Genomic DNA, 25,775 nt, shown 5'->3' on the forward strand with positions numbered 1-25,775 from the left:
CTGACACGCCTTTTCAACATTGCGTGGACATTGGAGGCAGTGCCACTGGATTGGCAGACTGGGGTGGTGGTGCGTTCACCGGAGGGTGTGTTCCAACTAAAGGGGAATCACACTCCACAGCCTCCCTGGTAAGGTCTATGCAGGGGTACTGGAGAAGAGAGTCCGGCTTATAGTCGAACCTCAGATCCAGGAGGAGCAGTGCGGGTTCGTGGAACCCTGGACCAACTCTTCACCCTCTCCATGATTCTGGAGGGTTCATGGGAGTTTGCCCAACCAGTCCACATGTGCTTTGTGGATCTGGAGAAGGCATTTGACTGTGTTCCCTGGGGTATTCTGTGGGAGGTGCTTCGGGAGTACGGGGTACATGGCTCTTTGCTACGAGCCATTCAGGCCCTGTACAAACAAAGCTGGAGTTTGGTTCGCATAGCCGGCAGTAAGTCAGACTCGTTCCCAGTGAGAGTTGGACTCCGTCAGGGCTGCCCTTTGTCATCGATTCTATTCATAATTTTTATGGATAGAATTTCGAGGCGCAGTCAGGGCATGGAGGGTGTCCGGTTTGGTGACCTCAGGGTCACATCGCTGCTGTTTGCAGATGATGTGGTCCTATTGGGGACACCAGGCCGTGAACTTCAGCTTTCGCTGGATCGGTTTATAGCCGAGTGTGAAGCGGCCGGGATGAGAATCAGTACCTCTAAATCCGAGACCATGGTTCTCAGGCGGAAAAGGGTGGAGAGCCCTCTCTGGGTCGGGGATAGGCCCTTGCCTCAAGTGGAGGAGTTCACGAGTTATGGTACAAGGGAGCGGGAGATTGACAGGCGAATTGGTGCTGGGTCAGCAGTGATGCGGGCTCTTTACCGGTCTGTTGTGGTAAAGAAAGAGCTGAGCCTCAAGGCAAGGCTCTCGATTTACCGGTCGATCTACGTTCCCACCCTCACCTATGGTCATGAGCTTTGGGTAATGACAGAAAGAATAAGATCACAAATACAAGCGGCTAAAATGAGTTTCCTCCACAGGGTGTCTGGACTCTCCCTTAGAGATAGGGTGAGAAGTTCGGTCATCCGGGAGGGACTCGGAGTAGAGCCACTGCTTCTTCACGTTGAGAGGAGCCAGCTGAGGTGGTTCGGGCATCTGGTTAGGATGCCTCCTGGACGCCTCCCTCGGGAGGTGTCACAGGCAAGTCCACCTGGGAGGAGACCCCAGGGAAGACCCAGGACATGCTGGCGTGACTATATCGCCCAGCTGGCCTGGGAGTGCCTCGGAATCCCCCTTGGAGAGCTAGTGGAAGTGGCCGGGGAAAGGGAGGTCTGGGCCTCATTGCTTAGGATGCTGCCCCCTGCGACCCGAACCCCGGAGAAGCGGAAGATGCTGCACATCAGCTAACCAGCTCAGACGTTTGCCACTCTGTTTCACGCTTGTTTGAGATTTCGCTCATACTGAATTGATGAATTGTCTAGTTCATTTTGCTCTCGTCTGTTGTTAGTTCACTAGTGTTATTAATTTTGTCCAGTGGTTTTTGTTTACTTATTGTGATACTGTTGTTTTCTCCGTCTAGTGCTCTCTCTCTTCCTTTTCCTCTCACTTTGCTCATGCTAATCCCCTCGGATTGAGAACAAGTTAGATTGTGTGCCCACCTACATTCCACCATATAGGTAAACTGCTGTCTAAGGCACACTAGGTTAGAAGGCAGGTGCCGCCACCTGTATTTTTGTGAAGGTTAGCCAGTCTTTTCATGCACAACCATCTCTAGGGTTTACAGAGAACGGTCCAAAAAAGAGGAAATATCCAGTGAACGGTCAGTTGTGTGGATGAAAATGCCTTGTTGATGTGAGAGGTCAGAGGAGAATGGGCAGACTGGTTCCAGATGATAGAAATCAGTCAATCAATCAATCAACCTTTATTTTGACTTGGAAGTACATTGAGGGCATCCCTCATTTTCAATGTAGCTGAGCATTTACAAAAACAGGGATTGACATGACAAAGAAAATAATAACTACATTTAATCAATTTAAATTAAAAGAAAATTTAAAATAACAGTGAATAAAAGATAAAAGTAGCTAAAAAATAGAACTTGAGATTTAAATGATAAGAAATTAAGATCAAAAGTAGATAGGAAATTAGTAAGGTAATAATACAATATCACAAATTAAAAAAGTAATGATAAAAAACTATTAAAAATAAAATGAGAGGAAATAAATAAATAAATAAAAAGAGATAAAGAACTAAGAACTAACACAAACATAAAAGTTACGAATAAATATGATTAAGTAAAACAGGTACAGGCAGTCTGTAGGTGGTTTGATATTAAAAGTTTAAAATGACCAAGTGACACCAGTGAGCCGAGTTTTAGTGTGTCCTGTAGTGAATTCCAGCTGGTGCTGTGACTAAAAGCAGATTTTCCCAGTTCAGTAAATACTCTTGGTACCTGGCAGCTGATCCAATTACTAGAGTGAGTCTGATAATTACTGTTATTTGTATTCATCAATGAAGTGATGTATTCTGGCAAATGACTAGAGAGTGTCTTATAGATAAAAATCAACCAGTGTGTTTCCCTTCGAACCGTTAAAGAGGGCCACCCAACTTTTGCATAAAGCTCACAGTGGTGAGTTCTGTACGGATCTCCAGTGATGAACCTCAGGGCAGAGTGATACACTGGGTCCAGTAATTTGAGAGAGCTGGAGGGAGCATATTTATAGATAATGTCGCCATAGTCCAGCACTGATAGTAAGGTTGCTTCAACTAGTCTTTTTCTGGCGTGCATGGGGAAACAGGACTTATGTCTATAAAAATAACCCAGCTTCTGTCTGCATTTACTGACTTATTTATGTGTGGTTTAAAACTGAGTTTATCATCCAGCCATGTGCCAAGGTATTTATATTCCGTGACTCTATCAATAGTGGATCCTGCCAGGGTAGTAATATTTACAGTACTAAATCAGTATTAAAAGATCTGGAAAACAGCATGAACTTAGTTTTCGTGGCATTTAAAACTAATTTGTGCTTATATAACACCACCTGTAGAGCATTAAATGAGCTCTGTAATTTTCTTGTTGCAGCATGAATAGAATCAGCTGAGCAATATAAAATCGTGTCATCTGCATAAAGGTGAATTTTGCAGTCTGAGGTTGAAGCAGAGGTAGCAATATAATTTATGTAGATATTAAATAAGACTGGACCCAAAATTGAACCTTGTGGTACACCTTTAGATACAGATACCAACTCTGATTTATAATTATTCAATGTCATGCATTGATTTCTGTCAGTGAGATAGTTTTGGGTCCATTCCAGAGCAGTTGCATCAAAGCCAATCTTTTCTAAGTTCTGTAAAAGAAGAGTGTGATAGACTGTGTCGAATGCTTTTGTTAAGTCAATAAAAACAGCTGCACAATGTCTTCTTGTCTATGTCTGAATAAAGATTGTTTAAAACCAGTGTCGTAGCAGAGATAGTGCTGTGACCTTCTCTGAAACCAGACTGATATTTAGATAAAACAGAATTTTCATGAAGAAATTATTTCAATTGCTGGTTTACTAGATATTCTAACGTTTTTGCTAAACACGACAAGTTTTAAGATTGGCCTATAATTATTCAGATCTGTTGTCTCACCACCTTTATGCAGAGGAATTACATGAGCTGTTTTCCAGACCCTGGGAATTCTGCAAGATAAAACTGAAAGATTAAAAATGTATAAAATGTATTCTAAAATAATCTCCAGTGGCTTTTCGTGGATTCATTTTAGCCAGGGCATTAGCAACTAAATATGGAGAAAATGGCTGGAGTGAGAAAAGACCATGCATTTTAGAAACAGTAGAGTTGAGTTTAGTTTTATTCAATAGGTTTGTGCTATTCTTATCAAAGATGTGGCCGGCTGCAGCAAAATGTGAGTTAAAGGCTTGATATTTCCTTCTGGGCAGAAATCAGCTGATCGTCAACTAAAACGCTTGTTGGAAAAAGGGGGGAATTATTTTTTTTAGAGAATTTACTATTTTCCAGATGTTTTGAGGGTTTTTAGTGCTGGTGATTAAGCTAAAGTAATATTCTGATTTAGCTTTTCTAACAGCAGAAGTACATTTATTTCTCAGCTGTCTAAAGGTAAGCCAGTGGTCTCTCTCCCCTGAGCGTCTAGCAGTTGACCAGGCTTTATTTCTGGCCTTAAACAATGAGGAAACTTCACCCGTAAACCAGGGACTTGATCTGTCTCTGATTCTTGACTTTTTGAATGGGGCATGTTTGTTTACCACTGTTAGGAAAGTTTTACTGAAGTGGTTTAGTGCCCCATCAACATCTGAGATTTCTAGTGTAAGGTGGATTTCACTCATTGCTAAGTCAGAAAGGAAAGCTTGCTCATTAAAATTGTTAAAATTTCTTCTAACCACCAACCAAGAGCCTGTTTTTTTTTGTGCAACTGTTTCTAATGCATCCGATGGGACAATGATCACTTATGCCAAGTTCAAAAACTCCTGAGGCAGTAATTTTGTCAGCTTTATTGGAGAGTATTAGATCTATTAGGGTTGACTTGGTGGGTTCGTTCAGATTTGGGCGAGTTCATTGATTAACTGTGTTAGGTTAAGATTGCCACATATTTCCTTTAAGTGATCGGATGCATTAGAAAGCCAGTTGATTCAGCCAGCACTAAATTTGGATAAAAGATCCGCTAGTTCCTCTGACTGAGTGTGGGGCAGAGGGAGGCCGGTATATCCCAATTAAAACAAGAGTTATTTTTTTCCAAGTGAAACCTGGAGGGCTAAGAACATTTTTCTTTGGATACTGCACATAAAACATTAGCTTGTAAATTTACACTGGTATAAATAGCAACTCCCCCTCCCCTTGAAACTCTGTCTTTTCTATGGAGGATAAAATTATTTAAAGCTATATCTTCATCAGTGGTACAGTGTCTAAGCCAGGTCTCTGTTAAAACAATTATATCAGGATCAGACTGATATCTTTTTGTAGTAGGCTTCTAATATTCAGATGGATTATACCTAAACCTTTTCTTTTCTTAAAACTCTCAAGACTACTCATTGAGTTATCAGTACAGTTATCTTGGGGGTTTATGGAAATTAGAGATGGCTTAATGCTGATAATCTTATCACGATTAATAAAACGTTAAAATTCTGAGGATTCTTGGCATTTCGTGTAAAAATGCTGGTCCCAGGTCTCCTACTATTAATGACTACTGGTATAATTGAACTTGCATTGTAGGTCTTGAGTTGTCATTTCAAATTAAAAACAGAGTAAAACATATTATGTCCTAAAATCTGAGCACCCAGCCTATTGGGATGAATCAGATCTATAGAAGGAGGGGCGATTCCAGAAGAGGTTGTAATTGTCTATAAAAGTCAAACCTTTGGAAAGGCAGGTATTCTGAAGCTAGGTATGAAGGATTAAAAGTCTACTAAAATGACCTGAGCCTCTTCCTAGAGAAGGAATTGGTCCAGAAATAAAAACAGATTTACCACAGTATTGTATGGAGGACAGCAGGCACGTGAAGTCCTTTTTAACAGTTCTGTGCTCTGGTTTCTGATGTCGTTACATCCCACGTGGATTATCCCACTCTCCACTGAATGGTGTTTCTTTAAAAGACTGGGAAGCTGCAGCATAATGTCAGAGACCTTTGCACCAGAGACTGAGTGGACAGCAGCTGAGCGATGCCGAATGTTCCTGACGATTGAGTCGCCAACTATGAGGGTGGTTTGTTGAGGCCTGTGGGTCTGTCGCGGGGGTAAACGATGAGGTTGTGGCTCGGTGATCAGTGGTGTTTGATAGTCAGTTTCTCGTGGGGGGAGCAGCGTTCAGGCTGATCGTTCAGGGTGTGGGTCTGGGAGGGAGCTTGGCCGGATGGTCTTCTGGAGGTGGGGATGTCCCTCGGAGCTAAACCACACTTCTGCAGGTCAGGTGCGCCCCACTGCGAGTTTTTGGATGGAGCGGGGGTGAAGTTGATGGAGAGCTCACTCTGATGGGTGTTGTTGGAGTGGCGTCATCCAGCTCTTCCAGTACGGAGAACCTGTTGTTTACACAGATCTTCCTAATTGTCAGGTGGCAGGTGAACGTCCACCTGTAACGGACCATGGCTCGGCCTGGCTCGGCATGGAGCAGTACACCTTCACGGCCTTAGGCTTAGCTCCGAGCCGAGGCCAGTGCTCCTCATCCCCCGCAGCCGAAGCAGCCGCTTGAGGTAGACTACCGTCTAACCCAGCGCTGATCGCCTGAGATGTTGCCATCATGGAGTCAAGGAGATCCTCATCGTCTTTAATCTGGTGGAGCACCGAGATTCTTCCCTCGAGTTGCGCGACCTTCTGGCTCAGCCACAGACAGCTACTACAACCAGCTGGAGAGCTGAGTGGGGCCATGTTATTACACAGTCCGGTAGGTTAAAAATAAATAAATAACAAATTAAAAATAAATAACTAAAATTAAAATAAATAAAATAGGATTAAAAGTCAACAGGCTAGTCAGCATTGTGTTTGGCTAAGATAGCAGACGTGCTCTCTTGGTCACTGGCTCTGACGTGCTCTCTCGGTCAACAGGAACTCAAATATTCAACCAAAATCTCTGAGGAACGTTTCCAACACCTTGTTGAAAGTGTGCCACGAAGAATTAAGGCAGTTCTGAAGGCAAAAGGGGGTCCAACCTTTAACTAGCAAGGTTAAAGTGGCTGGTGAGTGTGTGTGTGTGTTAAGATATGGTTAAGATATCTTAATCTAGTGAATTTGACATCGTCAATAGCCGAGTGCATGAAAGAGAACGCTACATTACTTTGAGTTGAGAAGATGAGCTGGACCTCTATTTTCCAAAATGTTCTGCTCCACCACTTTTCCAGGTGTAGCTCACCCCTGTTTTGAGTCTCTCTCTGTTAGCCTACATTCTAATAACAGGTGAAACTAAACTCAGTACAGCTCTTCGCTTGTGGTTCTTTTCTGATGCTGCTTTACATGAAGTTCCAGTAAACAAATCAAGAAAGATGCACAGATATGTTACAGAAACAGATTCCAGCCTGTTATCTAATCCATCAGACCATGAAATTTACATATTTCTATTTCCATGACCTGCTCAATGCAGAGAGTGGTAGGGATGGCATGAAAGAAGATCTACTTAATGAAACCAGGGCAAGGCGAGACGACCCAGTGTTCCCTTTTGCGTGTCTGTTTCTGTGCTCTTCTGCCATGCACTTCTCATGCAACATCAGTGCCTGACCTCACAAATATGATTTTGACTAATTCCCACAGCGACACTCCCACAGCCTTCTCAGATGTTGTTATAGCTGCAAATGGAGGCCATTTCCGTGTCAGTGCTCATGGTTTTGGAGGTTTAGGACAACCAAGAAGCTCAAACAGATGTCAAGTGTCAACATACTTTTGGCCATATAGTGTATTTGGCTTAGCAAAATGCATAATTGCTTGGATTTAAATATATCCTAATATAATCCTTGCAAATATCTAAGGTCTGAATACCTAATTTTTTATTAATTTATTTACATTTTTATAGTGACACTGCACTTTGAACAAATTTGGTACGGTGCTCCATACATGACTGGAAATGTATTTATTTGTCTGATAAAGTGAGTCGTAGTGGAAACCCGTGTGCGTGATATATGCATCCTAAAGCACCTGAACCCACTCATTAGAAGGGGTGTCTGGATACTTTTGAGTATGTAGTGTGCCATTCTGTATACAGCTAGGTGCTGTAGTTGTGTCCCTCTTAAAGCCCTTTCTAAATATAGTTTACTAGGATTTTCACTGAAACAGCTGCTGAAAATAGTAGAGGATAAAATCCAAACCAGAGCCCAGAGGTCAGTCAGGGCAGCTTGTGAAGAATCAGTCTACGTTCTGATAACAGACGAAACTCAGTACAGCTCTTTGTTTTTTTTGTTTTTTTTAGTGCTGCTTTACATGAAGTTCCAGCAATGAACAAAGATCCAGTGTTACAGTAAACAGGTCTCACATTCAGGTCTGTTATCTAATCCTACAGAACCTGGAATTTACATACTGCTGTTTACATATGCCTGAAAGCTGGTGCTCACTAATACAGCGCCCTCCACAATTATTGGCACCCCTCGTTATGAACCTTGTTAAAAACCTTAAAATAAATCCAATTTTTATTTCAGAAGCATAATCTCACACTGAAAATTTGTAGAAAAATGTAACCTTTAACTCAAGTGAATAAAAATCGATGAATAAATCCCTGACTAAGAAATCATTATTTTTCATAAAATCACCTGTTCCACAATTATTGCCACCCCTAGCAACTCCTAGAAAATAAATGTAATTTAAGCATTTCTGTCATTTCTACTGTAGTTTATAAAGTTGATCAGAGTGTCTAGGGACCTTTAATTAGTACTTCATCACTTCCTGTTTCCCTGGGGTATAAATATGAGGTGACACAGAGGCCTGTTTCCCCTTTCCACTCGTCAACATGGGAGAGACAAGAGAACACACCATTCAGGTAAGGCAGATGTGTGTCGACCCTCATAAGTCAGGCAATGGCTAAGAAAGAAAATAGCCACTCGCCTGCACCTGCCCATATCTACGGTCAGAGGAATCGAGCCTGGACGAGGATGCCAGTTTATCTCACCCCCACGTCCAGTGAGGAGGACGGTAAGAGCTCACTGTTAGAGAATTACATCAAAGAACAGCATCTTGGGGTCACAAAGTCTCCATAACAACCACCAATCACCATCTACATGCCAACACGCTGTTTGGGAGGCATCCACAGAAAAAGTCTTTTCCCACTCACAAGTATAAACGTACATGTCTGGAGTTCGCTAAGCGGGACTGGGACTTCAACTGGGACCTTGTGCTTTGGTCAGATGAGACCAAGATAGAGCTTTTTGGCAACAAACACTCTAAGTAGGTCTGGCGTAACACAAAAGATGAGTGTGGAAAATCAGCTCATGCCCACTGTGAAGTATGGGGAGGATTGGTGATGCTGTGGGCCTGTTTCTCTTCCAAAGGCCCCGGGAACCTTGTTAGGGTGCATGGCAACTCTTTGAAATACCAGGACATTTTAAATCAAAATCTGGTGGCCTCTGCCCGAAAGCTGAAGATGGGTCATCACTGGGTCTTTCAGCAAGATAATGACCCTAAACATGTGGCCAAATCTACACAAAAATGGTTCACCAGACACAAAACCAAGCTCCTCCCATGGCCAGCTCAGTCACCAGGCCTCAGCCCAATTGAAAACCTGTAGGGTGAGCTGAAGACGAGAGTGTATAGGAGAGGAGCCAGGACTCTGGACGATTTAGAGAGATTGTGCAAAGAGGAATGGTCGAAGATCCCTCTCTCTGTATTCTCCCATCTTGTGAAATGTTACAGGAGAAGATTAAGTGCTGTCTTGTTGGCAAAAGGGAGTTGTACAAAGTATTAGCATCTGGGGTGCCAATAATTGTGCCACAGATGATTTCTCATGTAAAAGATTTATTTCTTAATGTGGGATTTTTCCCCCACTGAATAACTGCACTTGAGTTAAAGGTTGGATTTTTCTCTTTTTTTTTGCATTGTTGTCCTATATTATCAAAAAAAGAAAGAACAAATTTATTAGAAGCCTAAGAACACATCTTAATGAGGGGTGCCAATAATTCTGAAGGACGCTGTATGTAATCAAATGTCACAAATAATACGAGGACATAAGTGGATGTCAACACATATAATAATACGGTAACTTATTATCTTTGCTGAATTTCACAGCCTACACCCTGCTTTACCTTCAGGTAGGCTACTGTCTTTAGCTTTACATTTACATTTACGGCATTTGGCTGACGCTCGTATCCAGAGCGACTTACAGTTTGATCATTTTACACAAGTAGGTGAAGGTGGTGTTAGCAGTCTTGCCCAAGGACCCTTATTGGTATAGTGTAGGGAGCTTGAACCCCAGTCTACAGCATAGAAGGCAGAGGTGTTAACCACTACACTAACCAACCATTAGCTTCTCAAGTTTATTAGTTTGTACCTCAGCTCCTAGCTGACATAGTTCATGGACATTTACAGTGGCTAGACAATGTTAGCTACTTCTCCACTGCACTGTTAGACTGAGATGTTCTGCAGAACAGTTACCGATTTAGAGCACCTGTTACCTTTCGCACCATTTAACTACCTTGGAAAGCTATGCAGAGACAGTGTGTCCTTGTTTTAGTTTATAATTTTGTCTTCACGATTTCTTTTCTTTTGTCTTTTTTTGGCAGTGCAAGCCATCATGTTGTCATACTTGGAGTCAGAATCAGTACCGTGTTATATAATATTAAGATTAGGGCAGTGGTGGGGAACTGTCATCCTGGAAGGCCGAATTCCTGCACAGCTTGGGGAAAATCACTTTTTTTTAAATTAAATTATATAACTTTATAACATCCTTAAATTGCTTGTAAATGAGCCAAATAACCTTGTAATTATGGTGTTACTGGAAGATTTAAATGAAGATAGTGTAGCATCATGCATAAGAAGTCAGGTGAGACCATCATTTCTGCTTGAAACTGCTCATTTATTTGGAAAAAGGCAGTGAAACCACTGAAAAACAGCCAGAATAGGAAGAAGGTCACTAAATGCCACACAAAATCCTCGCCCAAGTAACTCACAGAATAACAGAATAAGGCACGTCCAAACACAATCTAAGCTAACATCAAAAACTGAAAAAATCTGATCATTTAAATGCAAATATCAATCAAGTTATTCAAAACCCTTCACCTTAAAAAAAACAAAAAAAACAAAATTAAAAACAGCAGCCATCTGATTGCTTTTGAAAAGGTAACAGGACATAAATTGAACCCCACCCAATACAAATACGAGGCCTTGAGTAAGACCCCTAAAAATACATTCGTCTGCATGTGTAAAAATTGCTGTCACAGGTTTTTCAGCTTGTAGAATCTAAAGGATAGAATGAGATGCTCTGCAGCAGCTGTACACGAGCTTTACACCAGTACTGGGGTATAAAGCCCCCCCAACACTGCACTGTGGCTCTGTGAAATATGGAGTACATCAAATACTTTTGGGATGAGTTGGAGTGATAACATCATCAATGCCTTCATCCAACACCTGACCTCACTAATGCTCCTGCAGTCCTCACAGCAATGTTTCAACATCTAGTGTAAAGCCTTCTCAGATGAGTAGACGCTGGTACCATAGCAAAGGGGGACAAACTTGCTAATAAGGCCCTCAATTTCAGAAGAAGCACTGGATGAATAGGCGTCTACAAACTTTTGGACATATAACGTACATACGTTTTTTTAAATTAAATGCATTTCAGTTAACTTACAGAATGAAAAGGGCCACCTAAAGGCCATCAATCAGCAGCTGCTAAATATTGATGTTTTTTTTAAAAAAAAAAGGTTCTTATGAATTGCTCATCTTCTTCTTCTTCTTCTTTCGGCTGCCCCCTTTAGGGGTCGCCACAGCAGATCATCTGCCTCCATCTTGCCCTATCCACTGCCTCCTCTACTTTCAAACCAACCATCTCCATGTCCACCTTCACTACATCCATAAACCTTCTCTGAGGTCTACCTCTTCTCCTTCTACCCGGCAGCTCCATCTCCAACATTCTTTGCCCAATATATCCAATATTCCTCCTCAAGACATGTCCAAACCATCTCAACCTGGCCTCTCTGGCTTCATCTCCAAACTGCTCCACCTTCACTGTCCCTCTGATCTGCTCATTTCTAATCTTGTCCAGCCTCGTCACTCCCAACGAAAATCTCAGCATCTTCATCTCCGCCACCTCCAGCTCAGCCTTCCGTCTTTTAGACAGAGCCACAGTCTCCAAACCGTACATCATAGCAGGACACACTGCTGTCTTGTAAACCTTCCCTTTCACTCTTGCTGCTATCCTTCTTATGAATTGCTCAGAGTTAATAAATGTTCTATTGTATTACAGAAAACAGACAAATTCAGTAAAAAGAAAATTAGACTGAAAAGGCACACTACTGTGAAGGACAGTGTGTAGATCCAGCTTCATCGATGGTTGCCTCAATCTTTAATCTAAAGGTCTGAAGAGAAACACAGAAGTCATTTCATATCTGAATATGAATATATTTGCTATTATACTATACAGAAGTCTTGGTCTCACCCTCAGAGGTGGTGCAGATGAAGTTGAGTCTCTGATCCTCTGGCAGACTGACCCACTGCTTACTTCCAGGCTGCACCGCTCCTGTTCTTTCTCCTCCACTGCAGTCTTCCACCCCTGTCCCGTTCCCTGGAGCCCAGTTCTGGTAGCAGATAGTCGATCCACTCACCCAGAACCAGAAGCTCTGAGCACAGGTGTGACGCAGACCCATCCACACATGGGCAGTGTATATTTTGTTAGTAATCATCTCCACCAAGTTCTGAATTTTCTTAGTGTGAACAGAAACCAGATCCACATGATTCTCTCTGCAGTAGCCCAGAGCTTCTCTCCACGTCTTGTTCTGAGTAATCAGGATGAGCGGAAGGTCTTGAGGTGAGAAAGAACAAGTGGTTACCCAGCTTTACATTAGATGAATCACCTTGTTCTGTACAGAGTATTCACTATGGATTTACTATGCATCACTTGTTCCCATTGTCCTTTCAGTGTAGCCTGTATTCTACATTAGTCTGAAAAGGTCTGGGCTCTGAACTGACCCGCATGTGCAAAAGACCAACTGTTATGGTCATATAACAAACAAAACTGTCCACCATCTTCCCTAACAGGTGCAACAGACCGATGACTGTGATGGTGGCATTCGGATGGTGTACTCGTCCTCCAATTGGATTTCAGCTGCCCTACTTTCATCCTCTAATCGGAATGGCTGCTGACTGAATGGGGTTGGTGTTTCGAGATGAAAAGGCCCACCTGGGAATGGGTAAATATGGGAGAGCATTGTGTGTGTCTGTGAGGCCTTAAGGTTACTGCCATGGCCTCACTTTGTTACTCTCTCTCTCTCTCTCTCTCTCTCTCTCTCTCTCTCTCTCTCTCTCTCCTTATAGCTTGATGTGTGGGAAGGCCGTTTGAACACTGTAGTATCACTGTGTATAGACATTGAATAACACTCTGGGAGTCTACATATTTCACAATATCCCCACTGACGTAATAATTTACAACGTAGTTATACAAGATGAGATGTTTTTTAGTTTAAACTCAGTATAAACGTTAGTTTAGAACTTTTCTTCAGTGTATGGGGTCTAGGGAAATAGCCAGGAGATCTCAGCATCTGTACAGGTAACACATGGCTACAGTGTCCAGTGTCATCCAGCCAATTTTAGCTTCGTAAGAAACGCGATTTTTATATTTATTAGTTGAATATTTTCTGAATAGCTCCAGTTTCTTCCCACAGTCCAAAGACCTGCAGTCAGGCCAGATGAAGTTGCTAAATTGCTCTTACGTGTGAATGTGTGTGTATGTGTGCATGAATGTGTACGTTTGTCTATCATCCCTGCGATGGACTGGCGACCTTGTCCATAGTGTTTCCTGCCTTCTGCCCAGTAACTGTTGGGATAGGTTCCAGCACCCCTCCCATGCCCAGAAGGATAAGCGGCTTAGTAAATGTGTGTGTGTGTGTGTGTGTGTGTGTGTGTGTGTGTGTGTGTGTGTGTGTTTATTTTCTGAATTTTCTATTCTGATCCTTTACTTTTTAAATATTATTCACATTTGAAGAATCATTGACTTAATTGAATCTGCTTTTATATAGTTTTGAGCCAGTTTGCTGCCCATGGTCAGTTTTCGTTTTGCTGACATCATGCTTTTGTTGATTGTGAAAATAAGCTAACACACGTTATTTGACCGAAGTTGTTAAAACTTTTGTTCATCACTGTACGTACTGCACTTCAGTGCCAAGGGCCAAATCAGAACTGGAAATGTCTTTTATACTGTAAAGAACAAATCGCAGCCTTTAATTCACTTTTCAGATCTGCTTGTGCATTTCATCATTTTATATTGCTCACCTATATGGCAGATAAACTGATTTGACCAAGAACAGTTCAGGTCATTCCATTTGTATGCAGAGTCACCCTGTAATACCACACAGTTGTCACTCCCAGTGTTGTTTGGCTCTCCAGTGTTCCAGTATCTGTATGAGGAGTTACTCCCATCTGACCAGATCCAGCTCTAGAAACACAATAATACCTGATCAGTGAACTGTTTAAACGCTGACCTCTCAGTGCTCGTTATTATGAACATGTCCATAAAATCACATTAGAAATGACTAATAAGTATTTAAATGATTATCATAATGTAGTTTAGTAAATAAAGTAAATAAATAAATGACATTTAGATGAGATGCAGTGAACATGAATCGCTGTTGCTGGTTTTGGAGCATGTTTGATCGTGTACTCCACTGATTTAGTCTACTTTTCAGTTCTATTCTCTAAATACAACATTTCTTACAGTGCTGTTCTGTTGAACTTTCTGTCTCAGTCCAATCCAGAAATTGCCTGCTGACCCATTGAAATAAGCTTTTATACTAGCCATGTTCCCGTTGCTCTGAATGGTGGCCAGGTCAGTGTATTTCTCTCTGCAGTATTTCTGAGCGTCGGTCCAGGTCTTATTTACATTCACCACATAAAACTGACGAGTCCCACAGAAGGAGAGCGTCCACAGAGCTGTAGAGATGAAAGCTCTCGTCAGCATGACAGTACAGTAATGAAGCAGCAGAGAGTTTTACAGATGATCATGAAGCTACACTGACCTGAGAAAAGCAGGACCAGATACAGAGCTGAACTCATGACTGTGGAGAACAAGAGAGACACGATCCACACATTAAACACCTCAGCAGTCTTTACTACCAGCACATTTAAGTTCTTATTAGTACTTTTAAGCAAACTAATTAAATTAAGCAAATGAGACGTCCCTTCTTGGTCTCTTAAAAATGATATATTTATAAATGGTATTAAACAAGATATACAGTGGGGCAAAAAAGAATTTAGTCAGCCACTGATTGTGCAAGTTCTCCTACCACAACCTCAAACAATCACACTCCAAACTCAACCATGGCCAAGACCAAAGAGCTGTCGAAGGACACCAGGAAGAAAATTGTAGCCCTGCACCAGGCTGGGAAGAGTGAATCTACAATAGGCAAGCGGGTTGGTGTGAATAAATCAACTGTGGGAGCAATTGTAAGAAACTGATAGACATACAAGACCATTGATAATCTCCCTCGATCTGGGGCCCCACACAAGATCCCATCCCGTGGGGTCAAAATGACACCATCCACACGTTAAACACCTCAGCAGGCTTTACTACTGGTACGTGAGTTGCCCCTTTCTCTTCTTCTTTTACATGAGATAAAAATATTCCATTGTATACAATCAAAGTGTTACGCATCATTGCACAAAGACTGAGAAAATATACAGGCCAACTATTCCGTGAAACCCTATTTAAATGTTTTAACAGAGCTGTAAAATGTAATGGTTTGCTTTTTGTGTATATCAAATCTAATCACATTTACTGTCACATCACATTTATACAGGTATGTTAGGTGCATAGCCCCCTTATAAAATTAAAATACAAATAAATAAATAAATAAAATTACAGTGTGTATACACACCTTGTTGATGGGCAGACTGGTTCCAGATGATCGAAAGTCAACAGGAACTCAAATAACCACTTGTTACAACCAAGGAATGCAGAATACCATCAACACGTCGGACCTTGAAGAAGATGGGCTACAGCAGCAGACCACCAAACCGGGTCACTCCTGTCAGCTAAGAACAGGAAACTGAGACTACAATTCGCACAAGCTCACTGAAATTGGACAATAGAGGATTGGAAAAATGTTGACTGGTCTGACAAGTCTCGATTTCAGCTGAGACATAAGATAAAGTTTTGATAAAGTTTTGATCTTTAAAGGTGTTTCTTACCTGTTACGGCTGGTAAAGCTGCTCTGTTTGTGTTTGTGTCTCCTGCAATGTAATGGTGTCTGTAACTCCTGCTTTGTTTATGATGATTTATATGACAGCTCACTGGGCACATGCAAATTAGTTCAGAAATACAGCAGATTTGTACAGTAAAGCTGTACTGTGTAAGTGCTGAAGATTAGGAGCCCTCTCTGGTGGAAATGTGTAACTGCATGCAATGTGCAGAAGAGCATTTTGTAATGTGGGTTCAGACCCCTTCCCCAAGCAGATGAATCTGATGATTGAATACTCTCTTAATGCAGTCACAAAGAAAAATGGGTGAAGGACGTGTCTTCTGAGGATGTGAGTGAATTATCTACTATGGCCTTCGTATCTTCATCAGTATAATGTTGATTTTGAGATCATCTGAGACCTAAACTTCGAGCTAAAACTTGAGCCCAAGCATTGTCCATATGTATATGATAATATGTAAAGACATAGGTGGTGGTCTGAAAAATTCCTGACCCGACGCGTCTGACATTTAAATGATACAGGGTGACTAACAGCTCTGCATGCTCACTATATTTTCGTTATGTTTCTTCTTTCCTAATTCAGGAATGCTACTACTTTCAGTTTTAACAAAAATCTTACTAGTGCAACTTTAAATGTAAAGCATATCATTTCAACAATGCAAAAATCCTTGATGTGGCTTACTGAAATAAAGATGTATGAATTGATTTTGTCTGATTGAATTCATTTGTCTGATATGTATTTCTGTGAAAGTTGTTTTTTTTAAATAACATTTGTTGAAAAGTTAAAAAGAAACTTAAAATCTCTGTGGAATCAATCTTAGAAGGGGATGAATGGAAAACAGCTTTCATTACCGCTAGAGGGCACTATGAGTATTTAGTAATGTCGTTCGGGCTTTCTAGTGCCCCTCTTTGCGCCTATTTATTAACAACAGACTGAGACACATGATTGGACAATTTGTGATAACCTATATTAACGATGTCCTTGTCTACTCTCCTGTTGTCACCATGCACACAACATGTTCGCCAAGCTCTCTAATGTCTCTTAGCCAATAACTTGTATATACAAGGCGAGAAGTGTGAATTCCACCTCCAGTACATTTCATTCCTAGCCTATATGATTATGGAGCCATCATGGATGATTACAAAGTGTAGGCAGTAATCATTTGGCCCAGGCCCTATTCAGTCAAAGTTACAGTGATTTTTAGGATTTGCTAACTTTTACCAACATTTAATCTGGACATCAGTAGTATTGGTGCACCATCACTGCTGTCCTGAAGGGTGCCACTAGGAGACTGGGTTGGTCTGACTGGATCCGGTGCAAGACATTGGCCGATCATTGTCGAGGAGAGACACTTGTGTACCAGCCTAATGACCAAGTATGGCTGTTGACCAGGGACTTCTGGTTCTGGTTCAGTCCTAAGTAGATAGGCCCATTTAAGATTCTTTAAAAGGTTAATAGATAAAGGCTTACTTACCAAGTAGACATACCTTCTCATTACTGCTGTTCATCAGTTGCTGAGCTCCAGTATTTTGTGGACTGGGAGTGATACGTTCCAGAGGAACAAAGCTGGATCTCAGCCTGTGATGTCCTGGATCTGTGGTTAGTGGGTCATCCACTGACATTGAATCTTGTGGAAGGACGTTGTTGCGGGAGGACTCCATCAGTCGAGCAACACTGTAGCTTTGAGGTTTCGCCTGATCATGCCTCTAGTCACGAGTGGTGGTTGTCGCAGTTACTCAGTCCTCGGCCATCCCAGACTGCTTGACGGAGGGTTCTTACATTCTCAGCACTGATTCTTTCCTGGACACCAGCTCCCAGAACTCCCTGGGAGACCATGTAACTTGCCTGGTAAAATCAGTGCCGTTCCAGCCCATACTTGCTGGTCTGGAGCCAGGCAACCTGTGACACAAGTGGCAGGAGGACATGGTCCTGCCATCTTCATGAAAAGTTGTTGGCACCACCATTTTCCAAAATCTCCCGTCGAATAATGAGCGAAAATGGCAGCAAAATGAATCATTCCCATGAGAACATTTTGGATGAACTGCAGTGAGCTGAACATAGGAACAGTCGTATCCTACCAGTGATGTGCTTGTGGATGAGACCATACAAAAAGAGGCATCCATCTTCTAATGAGCCACAAGGCTATTGAATGAAAATTTGATGAAAACAGATCAAAGAAAACAAAACATGTACTTGTCATAATCGCTGTCTATGACAATCCCTCTGCACTGTGCACAGGAAAAGGATTCTGGATGGTAATAAAAAGTTACATGTGCAAAATGCCCACATCCAGATATGTAATGGCATGACTGTCAAACCTTTGGAAACCCATGCTTAAAAGGTTCGCCATTTCCTGGGAACCAGCACCAGCTCTAGCACAAACACTGGCACTATGTTTGTGGAAAAGTATGAATATGAGAAAGGTATGAGTGATTTTATCTGCAAGCATCTGACAAGTTCTGTTGAGTTACATTAGACTAGAGTGTTTGTGGACCAAAGTGCCATAAATTTGATTGTGCTTTATTCTATTATTTATTACCAAGTATTAATAAATAATTAGCATTAGGCAAAGATGTTTTTATGATGTTCTTCCCTCTTGGAGCCATGCCGAGTACTAAAACTTCGATATCCAGTAAAGTAGGCCTTAGAATAGGCCTTGAAACCCAGTGGTCCGTCAAAAGGTCCACATAACCTGTCCCTTTCAACATTTTAATCTGTACAAATGCTCATGCTTTTCTTGCAACATAAGCTGCTATTGATAATCAAAAAATAGCAAAGTCATTCATTTTGGCACATGGATTGTGGGGATTTTTTGGGCTGAGCATCTACAACCTCATTAGATACATTTAAACTAGTGACTAATCATAAAGAAAAAGATTTGTATTAGTTATTATTGCTTTGTTTGTGACCTTTGTTTGTGATATACGTAGACATCTCTATTTTCAAGTTTTTGATGGTCAATGTGAGTGTAACAGAGCACCTGTATCCCTGAAACATATCTGACCAAGTGAACACTCACTCGAGTCAACTTGAGCCTTTTCAGCATGAAACCAACCAAATGAAAAAGATACAATATCCCACAACCCCAAACTCTGGTTGGGACTTCAGTAAATGAAGCTGTTATGGAAACAACCTGGAGTTCTTCAGATATGTTATCTAGCAAAGTTTGTTACCTGAGGCTGAACCCAGTCAAGGGCAGGATCAAAACAAAGACTGACACTGTTCATCAGTAGGTTTGTTATGAGCATGACACACAAGGTCTTTCTCTGTTAGCCTACATACTGATAACATAAACTAAACTCAGTTCAGCTCTTTGTTCTGATGCTGCTTTACATGAAGTTCCAGTAAACAAAGATTTACAGATATGTTGAACAACAAGCACCTTTCCATTCCATCATCTAATGCAACAGCGGCCAAAATTTACATATTTCTGTTTACATGATTACACAAGGCAAAGGGTGTTAGTTTAGATGACCTACTTAATGGAAGCAGTGCAAGGCCAGGTGTTACAGATCTCCCAATGTTCCCCTAGGTGTACCTGTTTCTGCCCCTCTGTCCCAGCCATGTGTTGTTTCGTCATTCACTTCTGTTTTTGTTTTGGTCCTTGTCTTCATCCTGTTCCTGTTTTCCCATTAGGATTCCCACTGGTATGTAGTTCCACTTTTCTCCCAAGTGTTGCCTATTGTATATAGTGTACATCCGGGGTTAGGATGTAATGGAACACAAGTAGTGGGAATACGTATTAAAAATACAGAAGTATCTGTTTTCAGTCCAAGTAACATAATATTTGTTTATTAACTATTTTAAAATCACAGTGTGTAAACTGTGAGTAGACTGATAAATCACTGTGATGATCAGTGTAAGAGTGAAAGAGTCGCAGACGCATGCAGATCGGAAATCAGCGTGGTAAATTAAACGGCACAATTATTGATCGACAAAAGAGTAAGACAAAAGAGTAAAACAAAGTCGTGATCCCAGTCCGAGCTAAGGTCAAAAAGGTATATATCCAACACGACAAAGACAGAGGTATCCAAAAAGGGGCGAGGCAAAAAACGAAAGTCAGCAGAGCAATACGAAAGTCTAAACAAACCCCTTCCATCATCTCACCGGTGGCAGGGGCGTGATGTCTGGTGTCACCTCGTCCAATGGTCCTGCAAATACAGGTTTCGAAAGCGACACATGAAATGAGTGTGATATGCGATATCTGAGGGGTAAGTTCAGTCGATACACAACATCATTGACATGTTTGACGATTTTAAATGGGCCTATGTATTTGGGTAGCAGTTTGTGACAACTTCCCTCAGGCACCCGGAAATCCCTTGTGGATAGCCATACTTGGTCCCCGGGTTGGTATACTGGCGTGGGCCCCCGACGCTTGTCAGCCTGATGTTTGCTGGTGTGTCTGTTCCCAGACCTCCTCACTGCATTTCATCCACTCATCCACAGCTGGCATATTAGTTTGTACACCTGTCCAGGGTGCTAAGGGAGGTTGAAAACCTAAAATGCACTGAAACGGGGTTAGTCCTGTAGTGGAGTTACACAATGAATTCTGGGCTATCTCAGCCCAACTCAAAAATTTAGCCCAGTCCTTAGGGTTGTCATGACAATATATCCTCAGAAATTGACCAAGTTCTTGGTTAGCCCTTCACACTGGCCATTAGTTTGTGGGTGGTATCCCGAAGACAGGCTAAGGGACACCCCTAAATGTTCAAAAAATGCCATCCAGACTTGGGAGGTGAATTGGGTACCTCGATCCGATACAATATTCTCGGGTATTCCAAAAAACCTAAAGACTTGTTGAATGAGGACCTCTGTTGTCTGAAAAGCCGATGGTAGATGAGCATAAGGAACAAAACGAACCCCTCTGGAAAATCTATATATCTATTATTGTTAACAGGGTGGTATATCCCTGTGTTTCAGGTAGGTCTGTTACAAAGTCTACTGCTATGTGACTCCAGGGTTGCTCAGGAGCAGGTAGGGATATTAGCTTTCCAGCTGGCAAGAGTTTAGGAGTCTTGCATTGAGCACATGTGGAAAAAGATGCAATTACCGAATGAATGTCTTTATTCATAGTTTCCCACCAATACGTAGGGGTCAGAAGGCTTTGGGTGCGAGTCTCTCCAGGGTGACCTGAAGTCAAGGACGAATGCGCCCACGTGATGAGAGGTGTTCTGAAAGATGGGGGAACATACAGTTTCTCTGGAGGACATTGCATGGGGATTTGTGTGTGAGAAAGGGTCTCTTCTATTTCTGCGTCTATGTTCCATCTGATAGACGAAATCTTGACTTCGGGAGGAAGGATTCTTTTTGGTTCCATTTCCTCAGGCGTGCGATTCTCTGGTACTTCCTGGAAAGAGCATCGGCTTTAGTGTTGCGGGAACCTGGTCTGTACGTGATGCAGAAATTACATTTGGAAAAGAACAGAGACCATCTAGCTTGTCGTGCGTTAAGCCTCTTGGCGGTGCAGAGGTACTCCAAGTTCTTGTGGTCGGTTAGCACAACGAATGGATGGTTGGCCCCTTCTAGCCAATGTCTCCATTCTTCTAACGCTAGTTTTACAGCCAGTAATTCTCTGTCCCCAATCCCATAATTTCTTTCAGCTCCTGTGAGTTTATGGGAATAAAATGCTATTGCAGTTTAGCTGGATCTCCCTTTCTTTGTGACAATACCGCACCTACCCCTGTCTCCGATGCATGAACTTCCACTACAAAAGGTTCATTAGGATCAGGATGTACGAGAATGGGGGCTGACATAAAAACTGTCTTAAGTTTTTGGAACGTGTTGTCAGCTTGTTCGTTGCAGCAGAGTCTCTTAGGGTTTTTCTTGAGAAGCGATGTCAGAGGTGTGCTATCAAGCTAAAATTTCTGATAAACCGATGATAGAAATTGGCGAATCCCAAAAAACGTTGTAGTTCCCTCACTGTACTAGGTTTTACCCAATCATGTATAGCATCCACCTTCCTGTCATCCATAACAATTCGCTGTTTGCTGATTACATAGCCTAGAAATGAGACTGACTGTAGATGAAATTCACATTTCTCTCCTTTGAGAAACAGATTATTCTCCAGAAGTCTCTTCAGTACTTTTCGGACATGTCTGACATGAGTCTCCCAGGAGGGAGAATAAACAAGGATATCATCTAGATAGGCGATTACAAATCTACCCAACATGTCCCGGAGCACGTCATTGATAAACGCTTGAAAGACAGAGGGGGCAATAGAGAGCCCAAAAGGCATCACTAAATACTTATAATGCCCCCTAGTGGTTGGAATGCTATTTTCCATTCATCCCCTGGTTTTACCCTTATTAAATTGTAGGCACTACGAAGGTCCACTCCAGGTACACTTAGTGAATTACTGAGCCCCCTTAAGTTGCTCTAAAGCCACTGGAATGAGAGGAAGCAGGTATGGGTAAGCCTTGGAAATCTGGTTTAAGGCCCTATAATCGATGCATGGTCGAAGTCCTCCATCTTTTTTCTTAATGAAGAGGAAACTTGAAGCGATAGGGGACATAGAGGGTCTGATAAAGCCTTGATCAATAGCTTCCTTGATGTACATATCTAGAGCTTGTTGCTCCTCCTGAGTCAAAGGGTAAATTCGAGCTTTGGGGAGAATAGGATCTTTGATCAGCTCGATTGTGCAATCATAAGGTCGATGTGGCGGGAGTTTGGTGGCATTTTTCTTGTTAAAAACTTCTTGCAAGTCAATGTATTCTAAAGGAATCTGGAAAGGTGAATCAGAGTTGGGGCTCTCGATAGTGGTTGAACCTAAGTAAACCAATGGCAAGTTAATGCAATGCTTTAAACAGTAGGGGGACCAATGTACAATAGTGCGCTCTGTCCAGGAAATTGTGGGATTGTGCTTTTCTAGCCATGGTAGTCCTAAAATCAAGTCAAAGTCTGACTGTTCTAATACCAAAAATGAAAGTAGTTCTGTGTGTAATGCACTAGTATGAGTCTTTATTGGAATTGTGGCCTTGTCAATGGGCTTTGTTCCTACTTGGTCTCCGTCCAATGCTGTCACTGATTAGGGGGTTTGTAGATCTTGAACGGGCACCCCCAATCTCTCCACAATGCAGACATGAATGAAATTTCCTTATGCTCCCAAATCTATCAGCGCTGAAACGACAAGAGAGTTTAGGTGAAAGACAACCTGGACTGTGAGTAATATGGATCTGGTTACCAACCCCTTTGTGGGAATACTCACCACATTAGCACGCAGAGTGAACTCCATGTGCTGTCAAGGGGTCGGCTCCTTGTTCTTTTGTGGTAGTGAACAACAGTCTCGAAGTTGGTGTCCGGCGTCACCACAATAAAAACAGACGTCTTTCTGCTTGTGATAACCTTGAGGAGTCACACACCATCAGTTCTGGGGTTTCTATCTCTTCAGTAGAATTGGTTCCTGGTGTTTTGTGGCCATCGAACATGGCATTTCTTTAGCCTAGAATTCAGGAGATGATTGAGCTTCATAGCTAAGTTGATAAGCTGAACCAGCATCAGATCATCATCTTTACTGGCCAGTTCATTGCGAATATCGGCATTTAATCCCTGCCGAAACATGACCAGCAGTGCGGGTTCATTCCAGCCCCTGCTGGCTGCCAACATGCGAAACTTGAGTGCATAGTCCACCACAGATCGATTAGCTTGCCGCAATTGTGAAAGTAATTCCCCACTAATATTCCCTTCATATGGGTGATCAAATATGGTTTTAAATTCTTTCACAAATTGGGCGTATGATAGGTGACGTAATGAAGGCTAACTAGCTGTGGCCCATTCAAGGGCTTTATCTGCTAAGCGAGATATGACAAAAGAAATCTTAGCCTGGTCAGAGCCAATAGGTTAGTTCTCAAAAAAGACCGAAGACTGCAATAAGAACCCTCGACATTTATCTGGGTTTCCCTTGAACTTATCGGGTTTACTAACCAGAAATATCGTGGTGGAGTGTTCAGCCACAGCGGCAGCCTCAGTCCGTTCCGTCAGACGCACAGACTGGAACTGTTGGGTCATCTCTTTCACACTGTTGACCAGTTGCACCAACTGTGCCTGTTGGTCTGCTTGTTGATGGGTCAAAGATTCCAAGGAGTGGGTTACACCTTCTAAGAGTTGCTGGTGTCTACCCAAAAGTTGACCCTGTTCCGTGATAGCCTTCTTAAAGGCTTCCTGATCCGCCGTCTGCATATTTGGTGAAGTATTCTGTAAGAGTGAGAGAGTCGCAGATGCACGCAGATCGGAAATCAGCGTGGTAAATTAAACGGCACGATTATTGATCAACAATCAGTTATTAATCTCTGTGTTACTGAGCTCTGCTAAAGCCTGAGTAGACTGATAAATCAATGTGGTGATCAGTTATTAATCTCAGTGTTACTGAGCTCTGCTAAAGCCTGAGTAGACTGATAAATCAATGTGATGATCAGTTATTAATCTCAGTGTTACTGAGCTCTGCTAAAGCCTGAGTAGACTGATAAATCAATGTGATGATCAGTTATTAATCTCAGTGTTACTGAGCTCTGCTAAAGCCTGAGTAGACTGATAAATCAATGTGATGATCAGTTATTAATCTCAGTGTTACTGAGCTCTGCTAAAGCCTGAGTAGACTGATACATCAATGTGATGATCAGTTATTAATCTCAGTGTTACTGAGCTCTGCTAAAGCCTGAGTAGACTGATAAATCAATGTGATGATCAGTTATTAATCTCAGTGTTACTGAGCTCTGCTAAAGCCTGAGTAGACTGATAAATCAATGTGATGATCAGTTATTAATCTCAGTGTTACTGAGCTCTGCTAAAGCCTGAGTAGACTGATACATCAATGTGATGATCAGTTATTAATCTCAGTGTTACTGAGCTCTGCTAAAGCCTGAGTAGACTGATAAATCAATGAGATGATCAGTTATTAATCTCAGTGTTACTGAGCTTACTCAGCATTTTTGGACTTATTTCGTTACACAATGCCATTAACTGAAAATCACAGCTACTTCACAGTCAATGGACATCAGTTCCAGTAGGTCACGAAATAATGGCCTTGAATATCCAAACAAACAAACATAGCTTCCTCTTCTTCAATATTCCTCAGTTCCATTGCTCCACAGCCCAGTGCTTTATGTCCTTCTAGCTAATGCTTAGGATTGAGCATGGTGGCCTTAGTGCAGCTGCTCCAAATGTGATTGGACTGTATTGAATTGAATTAATTAATTCAAATGATTTATTGTTTTTGGAATAATTTTTTAATACATTGAAGTTCATCAGGAGGCACTTCAGGTAAAAATGTTCATCCAGAAGAAGACCTACTTAATGTAAAAGTTTGGGCTCCCCTCAAAAATGATATGTTTTATTTACATTCAAAGTGCAAAATATGTTAACGCATCCTCTACAGAGAACTTACCCCTGAATATTTTAATGTAATTAATGACTGTTTATTACTAAATTAAGAATACTGGTGGGAAAAAATGTGGCCTATGAAAATGACATGTTATACTTTGTTTCTAACATGTCAAATTCAGCAAATAAATAGAAATTGTGCACTAAAATCAGCAGAATGCAATATTTAAGTATGTTCTCTGTAAAGGATGCGTTAACTGTGGAGGAGTGTGTCACCATTACACTACAATACCTTTCCAGCTCAAATTTTCTTTAAAAAAAAAAAAAAGTACAAAACATTGAATATTGTTGGAAATTGAGGGCTTAAGTTTTGTGATGGACACCTTCCAATAGAATTTTATAATTGCTGAAATTGTGTAAAGCAGTGTTTCTCCACCTTGGTCTTGGAGGCCCACTGCCATGCAATTTTTAGTGTTTTCCTCAGCTCATTAATAGCATATCACTCAGTTAAAGTGGGTGTCTTACAGCAGAAAATGCAGTAAAATGTGCAGGGCAGTGTGCTTCCAGGACCAGGGTTGAGGAACCCTGGTGTACAGGACGCTGCCACAGAGCATCAAATCATGCTCCACTATCTGGCAGTCTAATGGATGCTCTTGGAATGCATAC

General features: G+C 41.7%; 1 protein-coding gene across 1 annotated transcript in view; it reads right to left on the minus strand.

Moving 5' to 3' along the window:
• Positions 1-14,711, minus strand: part of LOC108411289 (macrophage mannose receptor 1-like) — a 33,213-nt gene extending 18,502 nt beyond the window's left edge. Inside the window, exons 1-4 of the mRNA XM_037533693.1 lie at positions 14,615-14,711; positions 14,314-14,528; positions 13,872-14,034; positions 12,043-12,405 (exon numbers count right to left, since the gene is read on the minus strand). Of these exons, the coding sequence (XP_037389590.1) occupies positions 12,043-12,405; positions 13,872-14,034; positions 14,314-14,528; positions 14,615-14,651 (778 nt within the window). The 5' untranslated portion in view covers positions 14,652-14,711. The remainder of the gene's footprint in view (positions 1-12,042; positions 12,406-13,871; positions 14,035-14,313; positions 14,529-14,614) is intronic.
• Positions 14,712-25,775: the final 11,064 nt, after the last annotated feature.

This window comes from Pygocentrus nattereri, chromosome 2, assembly GCF_015220715.1.
Source record: "Pygocentrus nattereri isolate fPygNat1 chromosome 2, fPygNat1.pri, whole genome shotgun sequence".
NCBI lineage: Eukaryota > Metazoa > Chordata > Actinopteri > Characiformes > Serrasalmidae > Pygocentrus > Pygocentrus nattereri.